General features: G+C 40.8%; 2 protein-coding genes across 2 annotated transcripts; both read right to left on the bottom strand.

The window, feature by feature from the left end:
• Window positions 1–1192: 1192 nt before the first annotated feature.
• Window positions 1193–11437, bottom strand: LOC134469976 (monocarboxylate transporter 10-like). Its single transcript, XM_063224002.1, has 9 exons — window positions 10898–11437; window positions 10272–10487; window positions 9597–9809; window positions 8609–8760; window positions 6943–7105; window positions 6184–6387; window positions 4744–4931; window positions 4300–4378; window positions 1193–1296 (listed from the first exon to the last, which is right to left on the bottom strand). Exons 1-9 carry the CDS (start codon window positions 11133–11135, stop codon window positions 1262–1264), a joined length of 1488 nt encoding a protein of 495 aa, XP_063080072.1. The 5' UTR covers window positions 11136–11437; the 3' UTR covers window positions 1193–1261.
• A 307-nt stretch (window positions 11438–11744) lies between these two features.
• Window positions 11745–16133, bottom strand: ppie (peptidylprolyl isomerase E (cyclophilin E)). The gene is made up of 10 exons (XM_063224001.1): window positions 16049–16133; window positions 15709–15807; window positions 15557–15600; window positions 15360–15386; window positions 15115–15196; window positions 14747–14853; window positions 14214–14337; window positions 12955–13140; window positions 12545–12687; window positions 11745–12096 (listed from the first exon to the last, which is right to left on the bottom strand). The coding sequence occupies exons 1-10, from the start codon at window positions 16077–16079 to the stop codon at window positions 12028–12030; spliced, it is 912 nt and encodes a 303-aa protein (XP_063080071.1). The 5' UTR covers window positions 16080–16133; the 3' UTR covers window positions 11745–12027.
• Window positions 16134–22998: the final 6865 nt, after the last annotated feature.

Raw genomic sequence — 22998 nt, 5'->3', positions numbered from 1 at the left:
AATGTCATCTCTGTATACCACACGGTGTAAGCAATATACACATCTCTAGTCAGGTTGGTAGGGTACCACTTGCTGCTATTGTGAGAGGCAGAACAGAGCCCAATAGTGGAGACAGTGTGTTGCCATAGAGACACTGAGAACATGGTTGAGCGCTACACAGAGAGGCTTTTATATGAAGAATGTGGACTGCGCTTGCACGTGGTCTGCTCTTTTCCCTCAGTGTACGGCGACTGTTGAACTTCCCTTGCCTTCATATATATATATATATATATATATATATATATATATATATATATATATATTGTGTATATATATACAATTCCCTGGATCAAATCACTCAACAGACAAACCATACATAGGTTACTTTTTTTGCAGTCTTTACATTACAAATGTTTATTTTTGACTGACAAGTCAACTGGAATCCCTCTGGTAGACTTTCCTACTAAAGGCATCTAATGTCACACATTTTAGCCGTAGAATATCAAATAGCACTTTCCATCAGCAGTTTTGAGAGATGTGTATTGTACTGTGTTTGTATATGCCAAATCCCTTTTCAACTTGATGCACTTACAAAAATGGGAGTACCATGAGCAGTCAAGCATTTTCCCTCTTACATAGTTCTTGAATAATAACATAATTATTAATAAGGCTTTCATAATGTCTTCAGAGCAACTGAAGTGCCGAGGGACAAAATGTAATACAGCATGTTAAAGTCTCTTAAAAAGCTGTTTTGATTACATTGACGACAATGGATGTGGTTAGCTATATGTATTTCCTTTGTTTGGTATGTTGCTGGCTGGCTGGCTTCATTATATTACAAGACATTACTGAGGAGTGTTTTTTTCTGGTGTGCTGTTGAAGTGAATGGCTTGAAGTGTTTGTGTGTGTGGTCCAAGGCTTTCTAACAACACTAACTGATGTAAACCTAACTTCTAAATGACCCATTTCAGTCGTAAATCAGAAACGAGAATAAAATATTAAAAAGAAAGATTGCTGCTGTATATTATTGAAAGCAACACATTGCTTATCCATTCCGTCCTTTCCATTCCAGCCCAGTTATCTCAGAGAACTACATTGATTCATAATCACCAAAGACAACCTGAGCTAAAAATCCTTTAGTGCGTCTGCTTTACTGAATATAATACTCATTATAATAGTGTATAATTCACAGAGACACAAAGGAACAGGAGAATATAGTAAAGACTATTTATGAGTTGGAGGAACGTGACTACCCAAGGCAAACTGCAGATGTATTCAGTCCTCAGCTTGATGTGATATTCAGTTCAATGTCATCACCTGCAAAAGATGAGATTGTTTTTGTTGGCAATGTGAATGCTCCACAGGAACACATACTGTACATCAAATTTAGCTATTAACTACAAAAATATTACTATGTATCTAATGAGGACTGATATGGCAAACTATTTCTCTGTCCACTAAAAAAAGTCTTGAAAGAGGTTCTTACAGTTTTTCTCGATTGGTTTGGCTAATTTCTCAAAACTGAGATGACATTCTCAAAAGAACTCGGACAAATCTCCAAACCAACTTACAATTTCCCAAAACAGAATGGCATTTTTCATTGCTTTCATCACATTTCAAATGCTTTGTACATGTCTCAAATGTTTAGTACATATCTACAGATGGCTATATACAAGTACCCTACAGCTGACACATTGAGCATACATTTAGCACATTTTCCAAATAAATTGACCTGTCTTATCTAAACGAATTAGACAATTCTCAGTCTAATGGTTGCCCTCTCCAAAACATGTCAGCATGATTTCATTGTGTGAGTCATCATATGCAAAGTAGTCTACACAATTGTCAAAACAGTCAAGGACATAATATTTTAAGAATTTCTTCACTGTAAACAGTAAATTCATGACAGTGTTCAACAGGCCAGATGGTATTGTAACTTCACTAGTTTGTAGAAAATAATTTTACAACCGTGTATACTACAGTTTCCTCTGTTATTTGGCTAATTTCTTGACATTTTTTCAAACGGCATTCTGTGGAAGGAATTTCGTTTCGACACACGGGTAAACTGTTTTTGGAGTGATATGAGCAAGTGATGAGGATCCATGGCGTTATGCTGAACCATCCAATTTATTTTGACAGAATGACTAAATGAATGCAAATGAGCCAAACCAATTGAGAAGGATATATGCCATTTTTATGGTACTGACTATTTATGTGGGAGAAGGTTTAGTGCTGATGCAAGAAGTAGCTGTTTTGGGAGGTATATGACATTTTGCTAGTTATCTGAACTGTTGTGCAGAAGTGTAAGAATGTTTAGCCAAATGACCCAAAATTTATAGAAATGTCATCTGGGTTTCAAGAAATTAGCCAAACCAATCGAGAAAAACTGTAACTGAAGCATTGGTCTTATCGTTGATTGTCTTCTCTGCAGTAATTCATGTGTCAATACTATCCGGATTCTTTTACTGATGTGTTGTGCTGTTCAAGTCCATACGGAATGGACCAGACAAAAACGGTGTTTCAAGTTTTATCTCTATGATTGAAGCTACCTCAAATTCAAGTTAAGCTTATGTATTTGGTCCGTTGTCCAGGGATATCATGGATAATGGGCATGTCAGCAAACTAGGAGTGACTACTACAACTATAATTTGAATAAAACTAGTATGCATCAGGAAGAAAGATCTTTTTTTGTCTTTTGACTTTGGCTTTATTATTGTAGTCTCTGCTAGTATCACTGGGTCATCAGAGATGATGATAGAGTTTTTGCGTGGGTCATGGACCAGGAAGATGATTTTGCTAGCAGCAGGCCCCACTTTGCCACCAGTGGGAGGTTGTTGTCAATACGATTGGAGTGTAAACGATGTTACCCTAAACCACGGTATTACAGGATATAGAACCGCATAGCTTAAGAAGTGGCCGTAATCATTAAAAAATATTTAAAGGGGTTATTTTTGGTTCAGCCCTGCATATCAGAGCCGTAGATAAGAGAGAAATATTTGTGAGATTAGTGTCAGTTGTTATTATAGAGGTGGCAAAAATATACATTTTATTAATACACTGTCTCCTAACTACATCATAACAAAATGGGCCAGGATATTGCCAAGAGCCTTAAGTAACAGATAAAGGCATGGCCATGATCATTTTGGTGACAATAAGGTTATTCATAGGCTCTGCATATTACAGTTTTTCTCGATTGCTTACACACAATTTTCAGAATCAGTTCCCGAATTCTCAAAACTCTACACACAAATCTCCAAACCTCACACACAACGGGCAAAACTCTTCACTACCTCTGAAAAATGCACGTCTTGTCTCAAAACAATGTACTCTCTTCTAAAAAGGTCATTTTGTTCTCAAATGACACACACAAGCAGTCATTTTATTACACTCTTATGTGAACCATAGAACACTGATATGCACAAGGTAAAACTCTATACTCAACTTGACACACAGTAGAAACTTATTTTCTTCAGTGTTCTATTTACTAAAGAGGGTATTTTTCTGGTAAAATACTGAAATATTGTTTTTAGACTTGGAGTACACAGATGTGTGTATATTTTACATATTTTTCTGACATTTAAAAAATTGCACCAATTTATAGTAAAATATCGGGTAACCACATGAAAGTGATCTCCTGTAGAACATATTTTGGAGTTCAAAAACAAAACTAATGTGTTTTCTCACTGCATCCACTCGTGTTTTCATCAATATCACATGCAATGTGTGTCCTTATGGGGTGATGATTTCAGATTGTAAACCGGTATGAAGAGAGTTTGCCCATGTGATGAGGAAGTGAACATAGTATGGCGGTTGATTTTAGTATTTTGAATGACAGTGTGTCCAATGCGACAACCAGGGATTTCCTTCATGAAAATAGAGTGTAATCCAGATAATTGTGTGTAGTGGTTTGAAAAGAGTGTGTTTTAAAACTGAAATATGAGTGCAAAGAAGGATTTGTGTTTAGTGTTCAGTGACATTGGTTAGGGGAGTTGGGAAATGGGTGAGATGTTCCGAGAATTGTGTGTGAATTACCAGAAATTGTGTGGAAGCAATAGAGAAAAACTGTAAGTTCACCAAACTCTATCTCACAGCTCTGCTGCATATACTGGTAAGTAAATATTGCCACCTAGTGGAAATTTTTGGTGCTGAACCTTTTCAGTTGACTTATACGTTTGGGGGAGAGACAAACACTGCTTCTTTGCCTTGGTGTATCCACTATTATTATGTGAAAATGTACCGGTAATTTCACAAATATGCCCTAAAAGGGGCTCTAACTGGACTGACAGGTACCCTATATCATTCTAGTCTCCTCTGGGTTACCTGATAGAGTTGGTCCCAACTCGTTCAGCTCCGGACAACGAAACTGGGTTCGAGAGAGGTAGTTCGGATCACGGTCCCCCTAAAACACAAATGATGGAGTACCGTTTGAAAACACAATCAAACTGGCCCTGCCATGGTAACGGTAGGGCACTGGGTTACTGTGTTGGCGACCTGGGTTCGATTCCGGCCCAGGTCATTTGCCAGTCCTTCCCCGTCTCTCTCTCCCCACTCGTTTCCTGTCCCTCTCTCACTGTCCCATCACAAATAAAGGCACAAATGCCCTTAAAAAATAACTTTTAAAAAATATGATACAATCGCATTGCCTAGGTGGTAGACTTAGTACATTTACAGGACCTCCAAGCCAACAGTGATGCACTGCCCTTCTTATGTACCGTAAATAAAACAAACATAAATGCCAGGATGGACGAGTTCATAAAACCTCACCACTATGTCATCATTCCATTCCATGATCTCGTTGTTTTGGCCGATGCTGACGTTGATGATGCTCTTGCGCGTCTGTCGAGCTCTCTGGGCACAGGGTATGAAGGCTAGGACGACACAGGCCGCCACGTTCAGGGTCCCTGCCACTATGAAGCCCAGGTCATAACTCCCCGTGGTGTCGTTCATCCAGCCTGCCAGACAAGAGGCCAGTCACTAATCCGTATATTACATTATTAGGCCTACATTCACGTGGCATTTCGCCAACGCTCTTACCCAAGAGCGTGTAAGAGTGAATTAGGTACAGACACACTCAGTCCATCAGGAGTACATTACTCAAGGGCATTTCAGGCACGGGAGTGGCAGAGAACATTGCATAGTTTCTCCCACACCCATTTTTTTCCTGCTTCAATATGAATCAAATCTGCAACACTTTGATCCCAAAACCAAATTCCTAACGAATAGATCACAGATGCCAAAATGAAGAGTTGTCTGTGGCAGCCTCTACTAAGGACTGCACCACAGTATTGAATTAAATTTAGTTGAGTAAAGTAGAGATACTTTATTGATCCCCAAGGAAATCAGGTAAATTACTCTAATCTAAAGTGTATCACCATAATAATGCATCAGCATAATAAGTTATGGCAGCAGCGAAGCTACAGTTTGTCATGACATGTCGGTTTTATTTAAAGTGAAAGCGAAAGCCCATTGGGAAACTCCAACTCCCATTGTCATTGTGACACAGCACGCCACAGCACACAAGTGAACACTGCACACTGCACACAACGAAATTGCATTTATGCCTCACCCGTGCAAGGGGGCAGCCCTCAGTGGCGCCCCATGGGGAGCAGTGCGGTGGGACGGTACCATGCTCAGGGTACCTCAGTCATGGAGGAGGATGGGGGAGAGCACTGGTTGATTACTTCCCCCACCAACCTGGCGGGTCGGAAGTCGAACCGGCAACCTCTGGGATGCAAGTCTGACGCCCTAACCGCTCACCCATGACTGCCCCTAACTCACCCATGACTGCCCGGCACCAGTCAGTATTTTTGTGACAGTTTGAAGTGTTGATGTGGTAAAAGGATGATTGTGTGAGGAATGCATGATGACCCATCATAGAAAACCTTTTTAACCAAAGACGTTCAACGGTATGACCGGTAGGTAGCGAATTTGTGAATTCCAGGACGGCAGAGGAAGACTGGGTGACCTGGGTTACTATGTGAAGGAAATCCTGGTCATACTGCCATGAATATACTTTGTTTAGTACATGTCAGTAGGATTATTTCGTCACACTTCTTTGGTATGTACTGCACAGTAAAGATTATTTTGGATGCATTACATTCTAGCATACACATTACACTTAATGGCATGAAAATTCCACATGATGCCTTTAAAAAAATAATAATTCCATCACTCAGTCATCTGTCACTTAGGCACTTATGTCACCTGTGAAGGGTGGTCCGAAGCAGCTGATGGCGTTGACGGTGAGCATGAAGCCCCAGGCCACAGGCATACGCTCCGCCCCCATGAGGTCAAAGGTCAAGACAGGTAGCAGGATGTAGTTACCAGCATCTGCAATGCCCAGCAGTAGGCCAAAGCCAAGCAGAGCTGCGTATGACCGCAGCACGGGGATCAGCAGGTACAAGATACCTGCACACGGATGACAAGATTACATTACGTCATTTCATGGATGGATGGATGGATGGATGGATGGATGGATGTGTAGGCCGAAGCAGTCGTTATGTGCAGCTCACCCAAGGCGTGATATGTCAAAAAAAAAACAGGTAAGATGCTTTTTTAGATTTTCAGTGGAGTTGCATTAAACTGACAAAAGCCAAGACGAATCCGTCTCCGTGGAGGTCTTACTCTGCCATTTAAATTCATTGGAGTTCCGAATTCAAATTAAAACCCATATTGTGCTTCATTTGTATGACTGTTACGATATAGCATCGCAAAAGCATACAGTACAACTAACAAAACAAACGTGTGAATATAGTTACCTTAACCAATCAGTAACGGACTTCGCGGGTGAGTTCTGTGTCACCACTCTCAACTGTTTGCTGATTGGCTAAACACTGAGAGAACCGAGCTGGAGGCTTTTGCCAGATGGTGTGCGCGGAGCCAAAATCTTTGGGTTGAGTACATAGGCCAGGCTAATCCACCCCATGCCCCACTACAAATCGCACCCTGTACTAACTAACTCACCAACGGAGAAGACAGAGCCCATGTTGAAGTAGAGTCGGTTGATCCTCTCCGAGTCGCAGATCCTGCCGAAGATGATGCGGCTGACCATGCTGCTGAGGCCCAGCACCAGCATGATGTTGGTGGCCTTGTGCACCGGGATGCCCAGCTGCACCGCATGCCTCACCTGGGGACCAGGACCAGCACAGACAGACAGACTCAAATCCACAGACAGCCTCACCTGACACTAAAAAGACAGTTTAGAGCATTGGCTCCCAACCTTTTTCTGCTGGGACACCCTTCTTTTGTCTAAGAATATGTTTTGCGATCCCCTACCCCTCATATTCCAAAATCATTACAGATACCTTAAAGATGCACTGTGTAAGATTTGTGGTTGTTTATTTCCAGAATTCATGCAACCCATTCACTAATGTTACCTTTTTCATGAATACTTACCACCACAATCAAATTCTAAGTATTCATTATGACTGGGAAAATTGCACTTTTCATGCATGGAAAGGGGGATCTTCTCCATGGTCCGCCATTTTGAATTTCCAGAAGTAGACATTTTTAGCCTCATTTTTAGCTACAAAAATGACTGTACTTGGGCCATAATAGAAAATATTAGTTTATTACTTAGTAAACTTTCATTAAAAGATCAAATTTGGCAATAGGCAACCCAGTTTCAATGAGCAGCATAGTTGCAGTACCTTTTTTGACCATTTCCTGCACAGTGCACCTTTAAATAAAGCAAAAATTTAATGTGAAAATCACAGTACGCTGCACCTCAGTGGCAGACACACGCACACACACACGCACATGCACATGCACGCACACACACACACACACACGCACATGCACATACACACCAGGGGTCATGATCCTCAGTTTGGAAACCAATGGTTTAGAGGATATTTCCAGTTATAAGTATAGTATATAGTTAGAAGAATAGTATAGTTATAATTGAGCACCGTTGCATCTGTAGTACTACAGTAGTAATGCAGGTTATAGCTACAGGTTATTTAAGTATAGTATTAGTTCTAGTAAATGTGTCCGACAGTATATTTTTGTACATTAATTGTGTTTATGCATATGAGTGTGTGAGACAGAGACAAAGAGAAACACGGTGGGTAGACAGCAGCATTATTGCAGTTATTCACTGACTGCTGAACCTACTCCATAAAACAGTGGTTCTTAACCTGGGGTGCGGGCACCCCCTGGGGGTGCGCCTGAGATTTCAGGGGGTGCGCAGGATTTTGATTATGTTGAGGTTGCGACCAAAGTTTTGGTTGGGAACATTATATTTAGTTCAAATTTAGACAAAATTAAAACATGTTTGGTCCCCATTTAAAGTCATAAGGTATTGACTAATGTCCCAAGCTAGAATTATTGCAATTAATCACTTAAAATCATTTTTAGTATGTATACACACATGTAGAAGTTTGGGTTGGGGGTGCGCGACCTCACTTCAGCACAGGCAAGGGGGTGCGTTAAGAAAAAAGGTTAAGAACCACTGCCATAAAACATAGTAGAAGAAGATACCTCAGTACCATGTGGGACTGCACACTTTGTATTTTCTCTGCAGAGATGCAGTCTGGCTTTTTTTGCTGAGATGTGCAATAAATTTGGCTTTCATGGGGGTGGGGGAGCAGACGCAAGTCCACATGCTGTTTCAGAAAATGACACTCACCAGATGCACATAGGGGATGAAAAAGCCAAATTTACACAGCCCGTTGGCCAGAACCCAGATGAGGAACACTCGGTCTTTCCACAGAGCAAGATCCAGAATAAATTTCCTTAGAGGTGATGTCTTGAAATTGTCTGCAACGCTTCTTTTGTAACCTGCAGTAGGAATGCAAAATGTATACTGTGACCATCCACAACATATGCTAGACTTTAGCCAACTACTAAGATACATATACATGTACATGTGTACAGTATCTATTTAGCGACAGGTTTAGGTTTGTTTGTTGGACTTTGTTTGTTGGAAAAATGGGTCTATGAAGATTCTCATGCATCAAGAGTCAAATTCATTCAACTGTTCAAATATTCATATTCAAGAGGAAAAAACACAACACCTGTGTAACAGACAACGTGTTTGTGATTGTGCAGAAACAATCAATTTGCACAGGTCACATGCACGTACAAATGTTACAATGCATTCAGGCAAGAAATTTGTCATGAGTGCATGTGTACTGCATCAATCCGCTTGGTGCTGATCATTTCTTCAGATGGGGGTTGGGGGGTCAAAGGGGTCAGTTGTCCCGGGCCCAGGGATAAGGGAGGCCTAGAATAGTCCACATTACATTACCAGGGGGTCGTTTCTCGACAGTGCCTTTGCTAACGACGTTAGCCATTTTGTTCGTTCTTAAGACCAACGTTGTAACCAAGGTCTTGAGTTGGTCTTAAGTTGTTCTTAAGTTGTTCTTAAGTTGGTCTTGCGTCTAAAGACCAACTGAAGACCAACTTAAGACCAACTCAAGAGCAACTTACGACCAACTCAAGACCGACTTAAGACGGTTAGCAAAGGCAAGAATCGAGAAACGGAGTCCTGAATAGTCCTCATTACATTCTACTGTATAAAGTGGGTGGGGGGGCCTTTTCAGATGATTTTGTCCTGGGCCCGACCAAAGCTGTGAGCGGCCCTGTGTGATGGTTTGGTTTTAAGGTGGAGTTACCTCTTGGATTGAGGGGCAGGTACGTGAAGCCAGCCATAATGAGGAGTATCATGAGTGTGGAGAAGACCCTCAGGCTCCTCCTCCAGCCCAGGGTGTCGATGAGGTACTGGTGGAGGCGGGTCTGGACCAGAGCACCCGCTGCCCCGCCAGACATCACGATGCCTGTGGCCAGCGCTCGGTTGCTTGTGAAGTACTGGCTTATCATGATCATGCCTGCCGAATCGACAAGAAGTACATGTGTTTGGGGTGGTGCTGTGGCATAACATGTAGAGAACCTGAGTCCCTGAGCCCCTGGTTCAAGTCCAGCCTGGGACATTTCCCAGCCCTTCTCCATCTCTCTCTCCCCTCAACATTCCTGTCACATCAGCTATCATAATACAGGTGTGAGAGGCCTGCCAAAAAAGACTTTGCTTCAAGTGCTGTGACACAGACAAATTTCATTGTAAGTTCTACAGTCAATACCAAATTTGCAATGACTTACTGCTGCAATGCAATAACATACTGTAACAATGAACAGTGTTAACTAGGCCTACCAGTAGCCTAACTAGTGATATGTATGGTTATGAAATGCAACCACCAATGTTTACTTCTTAAGACAACATTGTAGCCAATCATTTGAAGTTTTTGAAACATTTGTATCTTAAACCTGACTGTCAATTTTGGTAAAACAAAAACCTGGAGTGAATGCAAAGCTTGATCCGATTCCTGTAAGAATGCCATGTGTCAAGAACATGACGTTGAGAGTGGGGGCAAAAGAGGAACAGATGATGGAGATCATGATGATGATGGATCCGATGATGGAGATTTCTCTGGCCCCATATCTCACAGTCAGCTTCCCTGATAGTGGTCCACAGATCATGATGATTCCATAGCTGATAGACCCAACCCAGGCTGGAAGACAGGAACATACTTTCATATATTTGTGTTTTGGAATAGGGCCTACTTTCACTGGCTGTGACATTGATCATATTTATTAAGCTCACATTATACAGGCTGCTGTAGTTGACACTTGTATCCGAAGTAACAGGGTTATTCAAAAGGTTTGTTTACAATGGATGCTGCCCCCATGGCCCAGTGCACTGTGGCCGCGTTCTTTGTGCCTAGACAGAATAATTAAAATGTAGCTGGCCTGCTTCGTATTTGCATTACCTTTCTTATTATTCTATTATTTTGGCAAAGTAGGCTACGCCTGATGAGCATGCCAAGGTAATGGAATCTGAACACAAATAAGCTTATTTCCTCACGAGTCGGCACAGGTCCAAAAAAAAAAAAAACCTTCAAAAGACCACTTGTCGACTCACCTGTTTTCTGGCTCGTCTCACCGAAGGTGTCGAGGAGACTGATAAGGTACACTCCAAACGAGTTATGATAACCCAAGACCAGCACATTATACAGAAAAGATGAAAATACAATCACCCAGCCCCAGCCACCATCAGGAGGTGGTCTTATTTCGGGCGTGCTCCTCGATGTTAAAGGCTCCTCTCCTTCAGAATAAAATCTTCTGAATGGAATGAACGTGGCACTCCCAAAAATCCGCATGATTTTAAAATTAAAATAACGCAATTAAAACTAATGCAGTCAACACAACCATTAGGCAAACGCTGAGCTCACTCGGACGAAAAGTTTCGACATCTTTTTTTTTTTTTTTTTTAGAGTTGTAGGCTATGCCTACATGGGCGTATTGAAGTTCAATTAGAATCCTGATTTATATTACGCCCGTTTTGCGTTATGAGAAAACGTGCACTATTGGCAAGTCTGCCACCCCCTCCCGATAAATTTCCCTTGACTTTCACCCAGTCGCCCCCGGTCTTTGCTTTCTCTTCACCGACCTTCACTGTTACCACAGTGACAAGAGCGCACGAGAGGAGAACCATGAACATCATGGAACTCTGAAATCAATTCCGAAGGTGGTGGCATTCTTCTCAATGATGATTTGGAAGCTTTTTCCCAAATAGACTACAGCATTATTTTCTCAACAAAATCCAACTGCTCTTAAACATGTCTGTTAATGTGTGTGAACTGTTCTTTTAGGACACAAACACCAAGGTTGATCTATGTAGCATTGTCAAATGGCCATATGGACTGGGTAGACAGTACTACTTGAAGATGATTTGAGATACTAATCAAACAGATGAAATGACAATTGCATTACATTACAAAAAGTATTTATTGTCATATTTACATTACAGTCTTACCTATACAAAACAAAAGTAACAAATAGGGCTGTTGTCATACGTTGTGTACATATCCGATCATTATTGTAGTTCATTCTCTCTCTCTCTCTCTCTCTCTCTCTCTCTCTCTCTCTCTCTCTCTCTCTCTCTCTCTCTCTCTCTCTCTCTCTCTCTCTCTCTCTCTCTCTCTCTCTCACACACACTCTCTCTCACACTCTCTCTCACTCACACACACGCACACTAATACATCACATAGATCACACATACTCCCCGCAGTCCGATATGATGATCTTCTGTTTGGGCTTGCCATCTTTTGAACCCTGGGCCTGTCAAAACAATTCAAAGTGATTGTTTTCGACTTTCATGACTTTGTTCAGTCAATAAAAAACCTTTGGGGCTTATTAAACTGTCTGGCACTGTGAAAACAGCAAACTAACACCGGCCACTATATTTTCTTAAGAGGAGCTTTAATCCAATAACATACTAGTTTATCTTATTCACATGAATGAATGTTTGCCAGTTACACTATAGGCCAAGCCTCATTTTTATTTATCTACACTGACCGACATGTGACTCAGACTTGACTTGGACTCTAATCTTATTGGACTCGGTCTTGTCTCGGACTTGACTATTCCTGGTCTTGGACTTGTCTTAGACTCTACAAAGGTGGACTTGACTTACAACCCTAGCTATCGGTGGGCTGAGCATGGTGACGACACGGCTGTGTAGGCCTATATGAGTGTTCTGAATTATTTTATGAATATTTCGTCTCACCTCCATCGCTCGCACCACGTCCATCCCCTCGAGCAGCTCCCCAAACACCACATGCTTGCCGTCGAGCCAGTCCGTCTTGTCTGTGGTGACGAAGAACTGAGAGCCGTTGCTGTTGGGCCCGGAGTTCGCCATGGACAACTGACCTGTAGACATTTAGAATCAACAATTAGAATCAATCAGTCAATCTTCACATCTACTTTATAAATCATCTTGTTGTTGCGACCATCCATTTGCTGTTCGGACACAATATGCAATATAATGTTTCATAAATGTATTTTGTGTAAATGGACCACACCCAAACAGATATTTTTAGAGTGTGTGTGTGTGTGTGTTTTCTTATCTGTTGGATGAATATTCACCTCTACATCTACAGACATGCAACCCAAACAGAAACAATTAAAACATCTCACCTGGTCCGGTGTGTTTGAGCACAAAGTTCTCGTCATCAAACTTGCGGCCATAGATGGACTTTCCCCCGGTGCCATTGTGATTGGTGAAGTCTCCACCCTGGCACATGAACTGTGGTATGATCCGATGGAAGCTGCTGCCTTTGAACCCAAAGCCCTTTTCATGTGTGCAAAGACAGCGGAAGTTTTCTGTGAACACAAAAGCATGTGCCCATGAAATGATAATTAGTCAAAACAACCACACACAACAGCCACACTCTTATCACTGTGAATTATCATTTTCTGATCATTCACATGGTATATAATTTGATATCTGCAGTACCAATAACAAATTCATTCGTAATATATTTGGGAGTGTACTTTGATAATAATCTGTCTTGGAATGTTCATGTTAACAATGTGTGTACCAGGATCCAACAGAGACTTCATTTTTTACGTAGACTCAGGGTGTTTGGTGTTCAACAGAGGATTATGTTACTTTTTTACCGTGCTGTTGTTGAGAGCGTAGTACGCTATGCAATCACTGTGTGGTTTGGAAACCTGACAGTGAAAGTGAAGTCTCAAATAGACAGACTGACCCACACTGCACTGAAGGTAGTGGGGGTGAGGGACTACCCCACCCTCCAAGGAATATATGAAGAGTCTGTAGTTAGGCATGCTTGAAAAATAACTGAGGATCCATCACATGTTCTGTACCCAGAATATGAGCTGCTACCCTCTGGCAGGCGATTCAGAGTACCAGTTAAAAACAAGAAAAGGTTTCTGAATAGGTACAGGTTTTCTTTTGTCCCTGTTTCTGTTAACCTACTGAACGCAGGTCATTAACAACTACCATCCTGTAATGCCATGTATGTATGCGGGTGGTGGGCTGTGGTGGATATGCACTTGAGTGTTTCTATGTATGTGTGTGTTTATTGTTGTTTTTGTTTTTTTTTGGCGTCATGTGTATGTTGTGTGTATGTGGCAGCTATGTATGTCCAAGACAAATTTCCTTCGGGACTATTAAAAAGAATCTTGAATCTTGATATACCAGGAGAAAAAGAATTACAGCTTTTTCTGCACAGTAACCAAAACGTTTGCTTAGTGTTGACAGTGCATCACATGGCATCATTATCAGCACATAACAAATTTCAGACTGGGACTGGGCTTGTTTTCTGCCAAAGATAATCATGATGAGCCCATACGAATAGGCAACATGAATAACCACTACTGAAAATGGACATGCATACACAGCTAAATAACACAAGGAACATGTTACTAACCTGCGGTCATGGGAACAATGTCTGCTCGCAGCATGAAGCGCATCCTGCCAGCGGGCTTGTTGCCTATCTTCACATCCATGTAGACCTGAGGGTTACTCCTGCCCTTTTTGGCTGGAGGTTCTCCCTGAAAAGAAGAAAACATAAAGACAATTCATTTTGTGACGTTTTAATATTGATTTTATTGAATAAGACTGCACAAAGACACCCACAGCGACCAAAGCTACATACGCACCGGAAGTGACTTTGTATTGACGAGCAGGCGACAAAAGCAACAATAATCAAACAAGTGTTTTGGACAACAGGAGCGACAGTTTGTTATTAAGTCATGGCACAGTCCAGCAACAACTGAGATGTCAGAATGCTTGCATCCCGCTTTGTACCAACCCTACTTTGCAGCTTTTACTGCTGTCGATTACAAATAGGCCAGCAACGCTCCTTGGGTTTCATATAGCTTTTGTTGTTTTTGTTGTGTTTGTGCAGTTGTAGCAAATAAACATGATGTAATATGGAACAGGGTTGTCACTGTGTCTCACCTCTTGCGTGGCTGTATTGGCTGATTCCCCAGCTGCAGATTCTGCCTCTTCCGACTCCTCTGTTGTCTTGCCTGAGAACTTCTTCAACCAGTCATCATCAGACCAAACTAAAAAAAAAAAGACAGACATAGTAGAACAAGCAGACGTTACAAATAACGAACTATATCCAACCACTACATATTATATACTACTTTTCCGTATAAGCCAACATTGTTCAGACACAAACCATTAGTCAGATAACGCTGGCTGGCACCATTGTGGTAAAATACTAGCAATGGCAGTTTTGTTACTGATATTAGATCAAAATTCAGCTTTTTTGGCCACTGTCAGAGTAAACTCTCTCCAGATTCAGAAGAACAGAAGCCAACCTGGACGAGACGAGCCCTCCTTAATCCTCATTGGCTTGGCGATGTTTACTCTGATGGTCCTGCCAAACAACTCCGATTCATTCTGCAAAATAACAGCATTGTGATGAATGGTGACGCATGCATTGACAGCATGTCCATATCTCACAAACACAGTAGGCTATGACCAGACAGCACATCAGCAACGTGTTTGTGTAGTAGCTACTGTGCAATAAGACAGAGGTACAGAGTAGAAGCAGTTTACTCACCATGTTATCAATTGCGGCGGCAGCATCCTAGAGTGGTGAAGAACACAGAGAAAACAAAAGAACACACTATAGACACACAAAGCCAATTCCAACTTCTCTGGGTAACCACCAGAATAACACTTGATGGCGATCTTTGCACATCGACGACATGTCAAAAACCCTACGTGGATCACATTAAAATGTTAGAGAATACTCACCTCCGCCAGTTCAAACTCAATGAAAGCAAATCCTCTGTGTTTTTCTGTGGACAGGGCAAATACAAGTTCAAACCAATGTGCACTTGCCTGGTGCTGTGCGTAACTTGGAAACAAAAAGGCTATCAGGAATAGATCACAGTAGAATATTTTACCTGTTTCATAATCCAATGGAATTTGAATATCTGTAATATCACCGAATGGAATGAATGCAGCGTGTAAAACCTTCTCATCTACCTCTTCGGCAAGGCCACCTGGTGAAGAAATGTAGTGGTAAAAAGTTTTTTCATGTCAATAATTATGTTAACGGTGGTCTTGAATATGTGTTGACAAACGTCAAGCTAAAGCTACAATTGGGCTAGGCCTATTGTGTATTTCTCAATACCAAAAACAAGAGGAGCAATGTACCCTACTCCTCCGTTCACGTTTTACATAGACTATTTGTTTATAACATGGTTTAGGAGTCCAAAACAATAACTTTTTTATTTTGCTCACCAACATAAAGCACACGTTTGGCTGCCGCCATGATTCCGTGAACTTTCAACTTTAACCCCGCCTAGCTCGAGAGTGGTTTTGTTTTTCCCCCAAAGGTAGAAAGGCTCTTTACCGCCGTCTGCTGTACTGGATGTAAAACTGGACTACAATCAAAGTTGGCTCCTTGCCTGTCGGTGCTGCAACATTTGGCTCTATGGTGAAGAATCCTATTCATAATAAGCTATGCAAATATGGCACTGAAATTTGCTGACAAACAGAGTTAATTTACAGACTGCATCTGTTAAGGGGTGTCCCATAAAGGCCTAGCCAATGTCAAGTCATGTCAAGTCAATGTTTTTTTCCTATTGCTTCAGTGATAGCCTAATAATAAGGAGTATGGACAATAATAGTAAAAAAAACTATTAAATAGACGAAAATACAGACCTACTCTTGAAGGCAGTTGTGTTCTCCGTGTATCAAAAACATTTTTGTGTCGACTATGTGTTACCATAATGACTAGGCCTACCAGATTGGAGGATAAAAACTTAAACCTCCTTTTCACTGTGAAGATTATTAGTATTTAGCAGAAGCCTTTGTTCAAAGCGACTTACAAGGAGCAATTTGCTGTGTGATTCCAGTGGGCTTCATTTACGCCACCATTACAGAGAGAAACGCTCCAACAGATGCAAGTGGACATCTCCAGCCACTTTCTGATTTATTGACCTGCACCTGTCAGGAAAGACAGAGTTAAGTTGTCTGAGCAGGTGGTCAGCAGCACAGCCAGACTGCATGTGCAGATATTGCACTCTCTATCCTCTTTATGCTTTATGCTGTGGACTTGCTGTACTAGTCCTTCCATTAATTGTACATTACCTGTCAAACTATGGCTAAAATGAGATGTGGCATTCATGAAAAAGCAGGTGAGAAGAAGCTGGGGATCCAATTTGTGCAAGCCACTCCCTTCATTAAGATACAAGGGGTGGATTCCAATATGCGGACTTCCGTCCTCCCTTGCTCACTTGCCTACTTGTGACCTCATGATGACGTCACTGACGACAGAAAATTAATTCAATATCTTGCAAAAGCACAATTCTATTGTCATTTCCGCATTTGCAATCGGGATGGTGAATGAAGAACAGTCCCCCCAAAAATTGTTGTGGCTATCTGACAGCGTGAAAACTGTATTGTTCTCTCCATGGAGGAGAGCACACAAGCACAAGTGGAGGATGGAAGGACGTATATTGGAATGTACCAAGATTGTTATAGGCTACTGAAAAGACAGATGAAAAATACTGCCTCATCTCGTTTCATCTCTTTTCTGTCTCATTCAACGATTGACCTAACCACCTGTCTACCTATATATGTGGTTAAATGCCAGAAACTGCATCTAAGAATACAACATTTTCTGGGGGAGGACCCCCAGACCCCCGTATGAATTAGGCTAGTGACAATGGCCTCAAAATTTGGAGACACCCCAACCGGAGGTAGAACAAAACCCAATAATGTTTTTCCTCATCTCTAAGGTGTCCCATACATGAAAATGATTCTTGGCCAAAGTGATTTTAATGCTAAGCCTAAAAATTTTACACATTTCCATATGCACTTCCAAACAAAAAAAGCACCCAAAATGTGACTTCTCCGTATGGGAGTAGATATACAAAAAAACATGCAGAAAATTACCAGAAGCTCTGAGAGCTTTGAGAATTGGTATGCTTGTGCCCAGGGGCTACCTGCAGCAGATAGAAGTGGTTGTATTGGACCATCTTGATGTATGAAGGAGATATAGGCATTTAATCACACACCTAAAATAGGCGGAAAATGAAAAAAAGTGATATTTATACAGAATGTCATCATTTACATTGTAATCGCTTTGTCAGGGAATGTCATATGCACACATATGATATCTTGATGGAAAGGTGAGATTGTTCTGAATCCAGCAATACCTCATATGTATATATTTTCTGAATATTAAAGATGGCATATCGTTCAATGTATGAGGTGCCCAGAATGAAAAAAATCGAAAAGGAGTTACAGGACCTACGTATTTCAATGCACTTACTAAGTGGTGACAGGAATGCTCACAATTGTATTACAGTAGGCTATATTACTTCAAATAAACGTATTATTAGTGTGTGCTGCTATAGATTATGCTTGAATATAGAATCAGATTAGGGTGAAAATATATTTATCACTAGTGTATATATATCTACAGTATATACTATATATCATTTCTTGCACATCTGTAGGTATTGTTAAGCTGGAAAATGCAGTGACTCCACCTACTTCCAATGCCTTGCAACTAGCTCATCAGAATATTGCATCACTCCTTTCAGGTAGATATGATAGAGGAAGGGGAAATAGAGTGGATGTTATTCAATTTCTTTAGAGATCTTTTATCTTCCACGAAGTGAAGCTCTCCAGTTCTTCTCCCATGAAAGAGCCAGCTATATATATATTTATATATTTCTTGCATCTGTAGGCAATTGTAAAGCTGGAAAAGATGAGATTGTGCTGAATCTAACATTACCTAATATGTATATATATTCTCAGCATTGATGATGGTACACCGTTCAATACACAATGTGTCCAAAAAAGAAAGAAAATGAACCTGTCCATTCCATAGATATAAAAGTTCAAAGGCTGGTTCATTAATTAACTGTATGTGCTCTGAAGCCTAGTATACATTTAAGTATAATATTATTAACCAATACAACACAGTGAGGGAACTATATGGTATAAGGATATTTGTTCTTAAAACTTCCTTACAATAATATAGCGTACCAGATACACTGCACCAACATACCACTGATGTATACAGGTATCGTAACGGCATTGATAAACCTAAATCAATAAAATCGATCGATCAATCAAAGTACATCATGATACAAAATTGTCATTCAATGTCCTAACGATTAGAGACAGAGAAAAGAGAAGAAAGAATGCATTGTGTACTGTACTGTATCACTTAAGGCAGATGAGAATAAGCCTTTTCACATTTCATTTTAAAATAAGATACTATCGGGGCAGTTCTAATTTGGACAGGAAGCTGGGTCCAGCATTTTGCATAATGACTAAATGCCATCTCACCCTGTCTAGATCTGGTCAGTATAGGGAATTTAAGTTCATTACATTTCCCTGACTCTTTTATCCAATGGCTACATTCAGTGTGTGTGGAAAATACAGAGTGCAGGCTTATGTATATTGGGTTATAAGAGTTGAGCATGAAGATAAATACTAGAAGATATGTGTATGATATGTGTGATTTCAGCTTCTAAAAAGTTGAGGGGGATGACCAAACTCTTGTAACAGCTGGTAACTTGTCAGACCATTGGCATTACCTTGTCAGAGGCCAAGGCCAGACTGTTGGTGTTACAGTATTGCGAAGCAACATTACGTTTTAGTTCAGCCTCAGATCAAATGAAACAGTTCCTTCCAGGAGAGAATTGCACTCAAGGTACAGAACCTGAGTGGCATATTGGGTTAGGTACAGTCTGATTTTCTGTATATTGAACAGTGCAAAAGAGCATCAGTAATTTAAGCGGTGTTTTCAGAAATGATGGGCGGTCATAAATAATAACACCCAGGTTTATGTAGCGTTTTCTGGGGTAACAGCGGTTGACCTCATGTCTTGCTTGATATAATGGCAGATGATGGTGGTGTTGCTTCATCCATGTGGCCAGGTCTGAGAGACAGGCAGATAGACACATAGACATTGCAAAAAGGTGGAACCAAGACAATGCATTAGAGCATTATAACACCCTAATTTTCCCAGCTATTTATTGTAATTCAAGTTGTAGACATTGAATGCATAGCTTGAAATGGTACAAAGGTAATTAGACATCTAGAGGTGAAAGAGCTGTTCTGAAACGTTTGTAGTGTACACGCAGAAACTATGGAGTTATCTCGCTGGACAGACAGGTGTTTATCATCAACATAGCAGGGAGCAGGGTGAGTGGACAACATTGCCCAGTGAGATGAGATAAAGATGGCAAAGACAGCGGGGCCTAGCACAGAACCTTGGTACCCCTGAGAGGATTTGAGTTGAGGGGTCTTGAGCATGGCACATTAAAGGAATGCCCAGTGTGGTCTACCTCCGATGCCTTGTTCCCAATTAATTGTATTAAGCCTACATTTAGCAAATGGACCTGGATAGATAACGTCATTACTCTTCTGACTTGCACTTTGCTTGGTCCTTTCTTCCAGGTCCAGCCAAACAATTTGCTTAGCTGTAGAATATGATGTGGTTGCTGGATTGAAGTCTAGTGTATTTGACACACTGTGAAAAGCATCAGCAGGTGCCAAATCAAAAAACTTCTTTAGATCTATGATCGAAACGTTGCTCCAAATAAATTAAGTCTTTTGCAAGCAGTGTGCAGATCCTTTCCCGCTCCTACATGATGGTATTAAGCCACACCTGAGTGATGTCAGGTAATGCCTGAGTGAACCTAATGAAGAAGCTGTGCATGGATCTAAGAACTTTTGAATTCACTGAATACGTTTGCTATTCCCCTCCCTGTTTATTTCAGTAGGCTCATGAAATAAAAGGCATTTGCTTCCTGCTGTCAGGCTTTGGTAATACACATACCATTTGTATGTAAACATAAATCATTGCTCCTTCCAGGAGCAGTCTTTATCACACTACCACCACCCAGCACCTCCTCCCTCCCTCCTCTCTATAATCACAGCAGACCTGGTTAAAGCCCATTAACTGGATAGGACATCACCAAGACTGCTAAAGACCTGTGGTGCTGAAGTGGCTGAGCTACTGGAATATTTATTCAGCCCGAGTGTACATCTTAGTAAGGCACCAACTCTGAACACATTATGTCTTATCCCTGTCCCCAAAAAGCCACATCCAAAAGAGATAAATTACTTAAACCAAGAGTCCCTCCCTTCACACAGCATGAAGACAATGCTGTTACATACACTCAGACTGCAGTAAGTCATGCACTGGATCTTCTTGGATGATAATACAATTGTAGGCTGTATTAAGGCAGGGGGGAATACAGGAGTACAGGGTTTTGCAGTGGTGTAATGCACCTACAACTCAACACTAAGACCAAGCAGATGAAGGTGGACTTTTGGAGGTCTAAGCCCGCTCTGCAACCAATCTCCATTGAGGTTGATGAAGTGGAGATTGTAAGCACATCTAAGTATTTCAGCGTATAACAAGACAACAAACTGGACTGGTCAGCCAAAGATGCAGTTTAGAAAAAAATACAGTATTGGCTATACTTGTCTGCTATAAACTCCTTAATATGTTCTATGAGACTGTCCTTTTCTATGCAGTGGTGTGCTGGGGAGGGAGCACAATGAAGAGGGGGTATTGGGTGTCTTGAAAGACTGATAAGGAAAGCTAGCTCTTTCATGGAAGAAGAACTGGAGACCTCCACTTCGTGGAAGATAAAAGATTTATGAACAAGCTGAATAACATCCACTCTATTTCCAGAGATGTATAACGAAGTAAAAGTAACAAAGTACTGTACTTAAGTACTAAACTGCAGTAGGCCTATCTGTACTTTTTTGAGTAATATTTTTTTCCTCATACTTGTACTTTTACTGTACTACATTTTTGTGATGAAAAACAATACAATATATTTTTCATGTACTGCTTTCGTTACTCGTTACTCGTTTCTATGCCCGAGCGCTAGATGGCTCTGTTATCACCAGATATGAACGTGTTCACGGTCAGTGGGCGATGCAATGGTAGGGAAATAAAAGCAGATCGCATTCTCGCGCATGTCTTTTGGCGCGGTCAGTGAGGCTCAGTTGGCATTGACACTGGCATGTTGGCAAGATGGATGAGGTAGACGAGGTATCGCCATCAACATCAACAACACCAACCACCTCACATTGCGGCGAGGAGGAGGAGGATGATGGCTGCCATCCCTGGACCTATTTAGATTCAATGTTCTCCTTTGAGGGACAAAGCTGTTTTAATAACAAACCATAATGGTATTTGCACTTCATAAGAGACTTATTGTACAGAGCTCTAGGCCTAATAAACCAAATGGTATTCAAACTTTTGACTGACTTTTTTCCCGCATTTTTTTAATGCAGTACTTTTACTTCTACTTCTACTTTTTACTCAAGTAGCAAAACTTGCAATACTTCTACTTGCTTTACTTAAGTACAACACATTTTGAATACTTTTGTCCTTCTACTTGAGTAAGGTAAGGAAAGGTTACTTTTGACTTTTACTCAAGTCATTTGACAAGATGATACTGGTACTTCTACTCCACTACTTTTCTCCAGTACTTTATACATCTCTGTCTATTTCCCCTTCCTCTATCATATCTACCTGAAAGGAGTGATGCAATATTCTGATGAGCTAGTTGCAAGGCATTGGAAGTAGGTGGAGTAACTGCATTTTCCAGCTTAACAATGTGCAAGAAATTATATATATATACACACACTAGTGATAAATATATTTTCACCCTAATCTGATTCTTCATTCAAGTATAATCTATAGCACCACACAATAATAATAAGTTTATTTGAAGTAATATACTGTAATACAATTGTGAGCATTCCTGTCACCACTAATGTGTATTGAAATAGGTCCTGTAACTCCTTTTCGATTTTTTTCATTCTGGGCACCTCATACATTGAACGATATGCCATCTTTAATATTCAGACAATATATGAAGGGTTCAGATGCAAAACCCCCTAAGTGCCATTTCAGAAAATAATCCTAATTCATTTTTATTTAATACAAAGCTATCAAAATTGCATATTTTTTCATTTTATTTATGTAATATAACTATTTACATGTATTATCAAGTACATGAATGTAAACCAAACCCACAACGGGGTTCTCTAAAGATATAGAAGTGCAGGTCTTCAGAAATGGAGTTAGGGGGTTTTGCATCTGAACTCTTCATATACATATGAGGTATTGCTGGATTCAGAACAATCTCACCTTTCCATCAAGATATCATATGTGTGCATATGGCATTCCCTGACAAAGC

Source organism: Engraulis encrasicolus, chromosome 19, assembly GCF_034702125.1.
Source record: "Engraulis encrasicolus isolate BLACKSEA-1 chromosome 19, IST_EnEncr_1.0, whole genome shotgun sequence".
Classification (NCBI taxonomy): Eukaryota; Metazoa; Chordata; class Actinopteri; order Clupeiformes; family Engraulidae; genus Engraulis; species Engraulis encrasicolus.
This window is presented reverse-complemented; position numbering and strand designations above follow the sequence as displayed.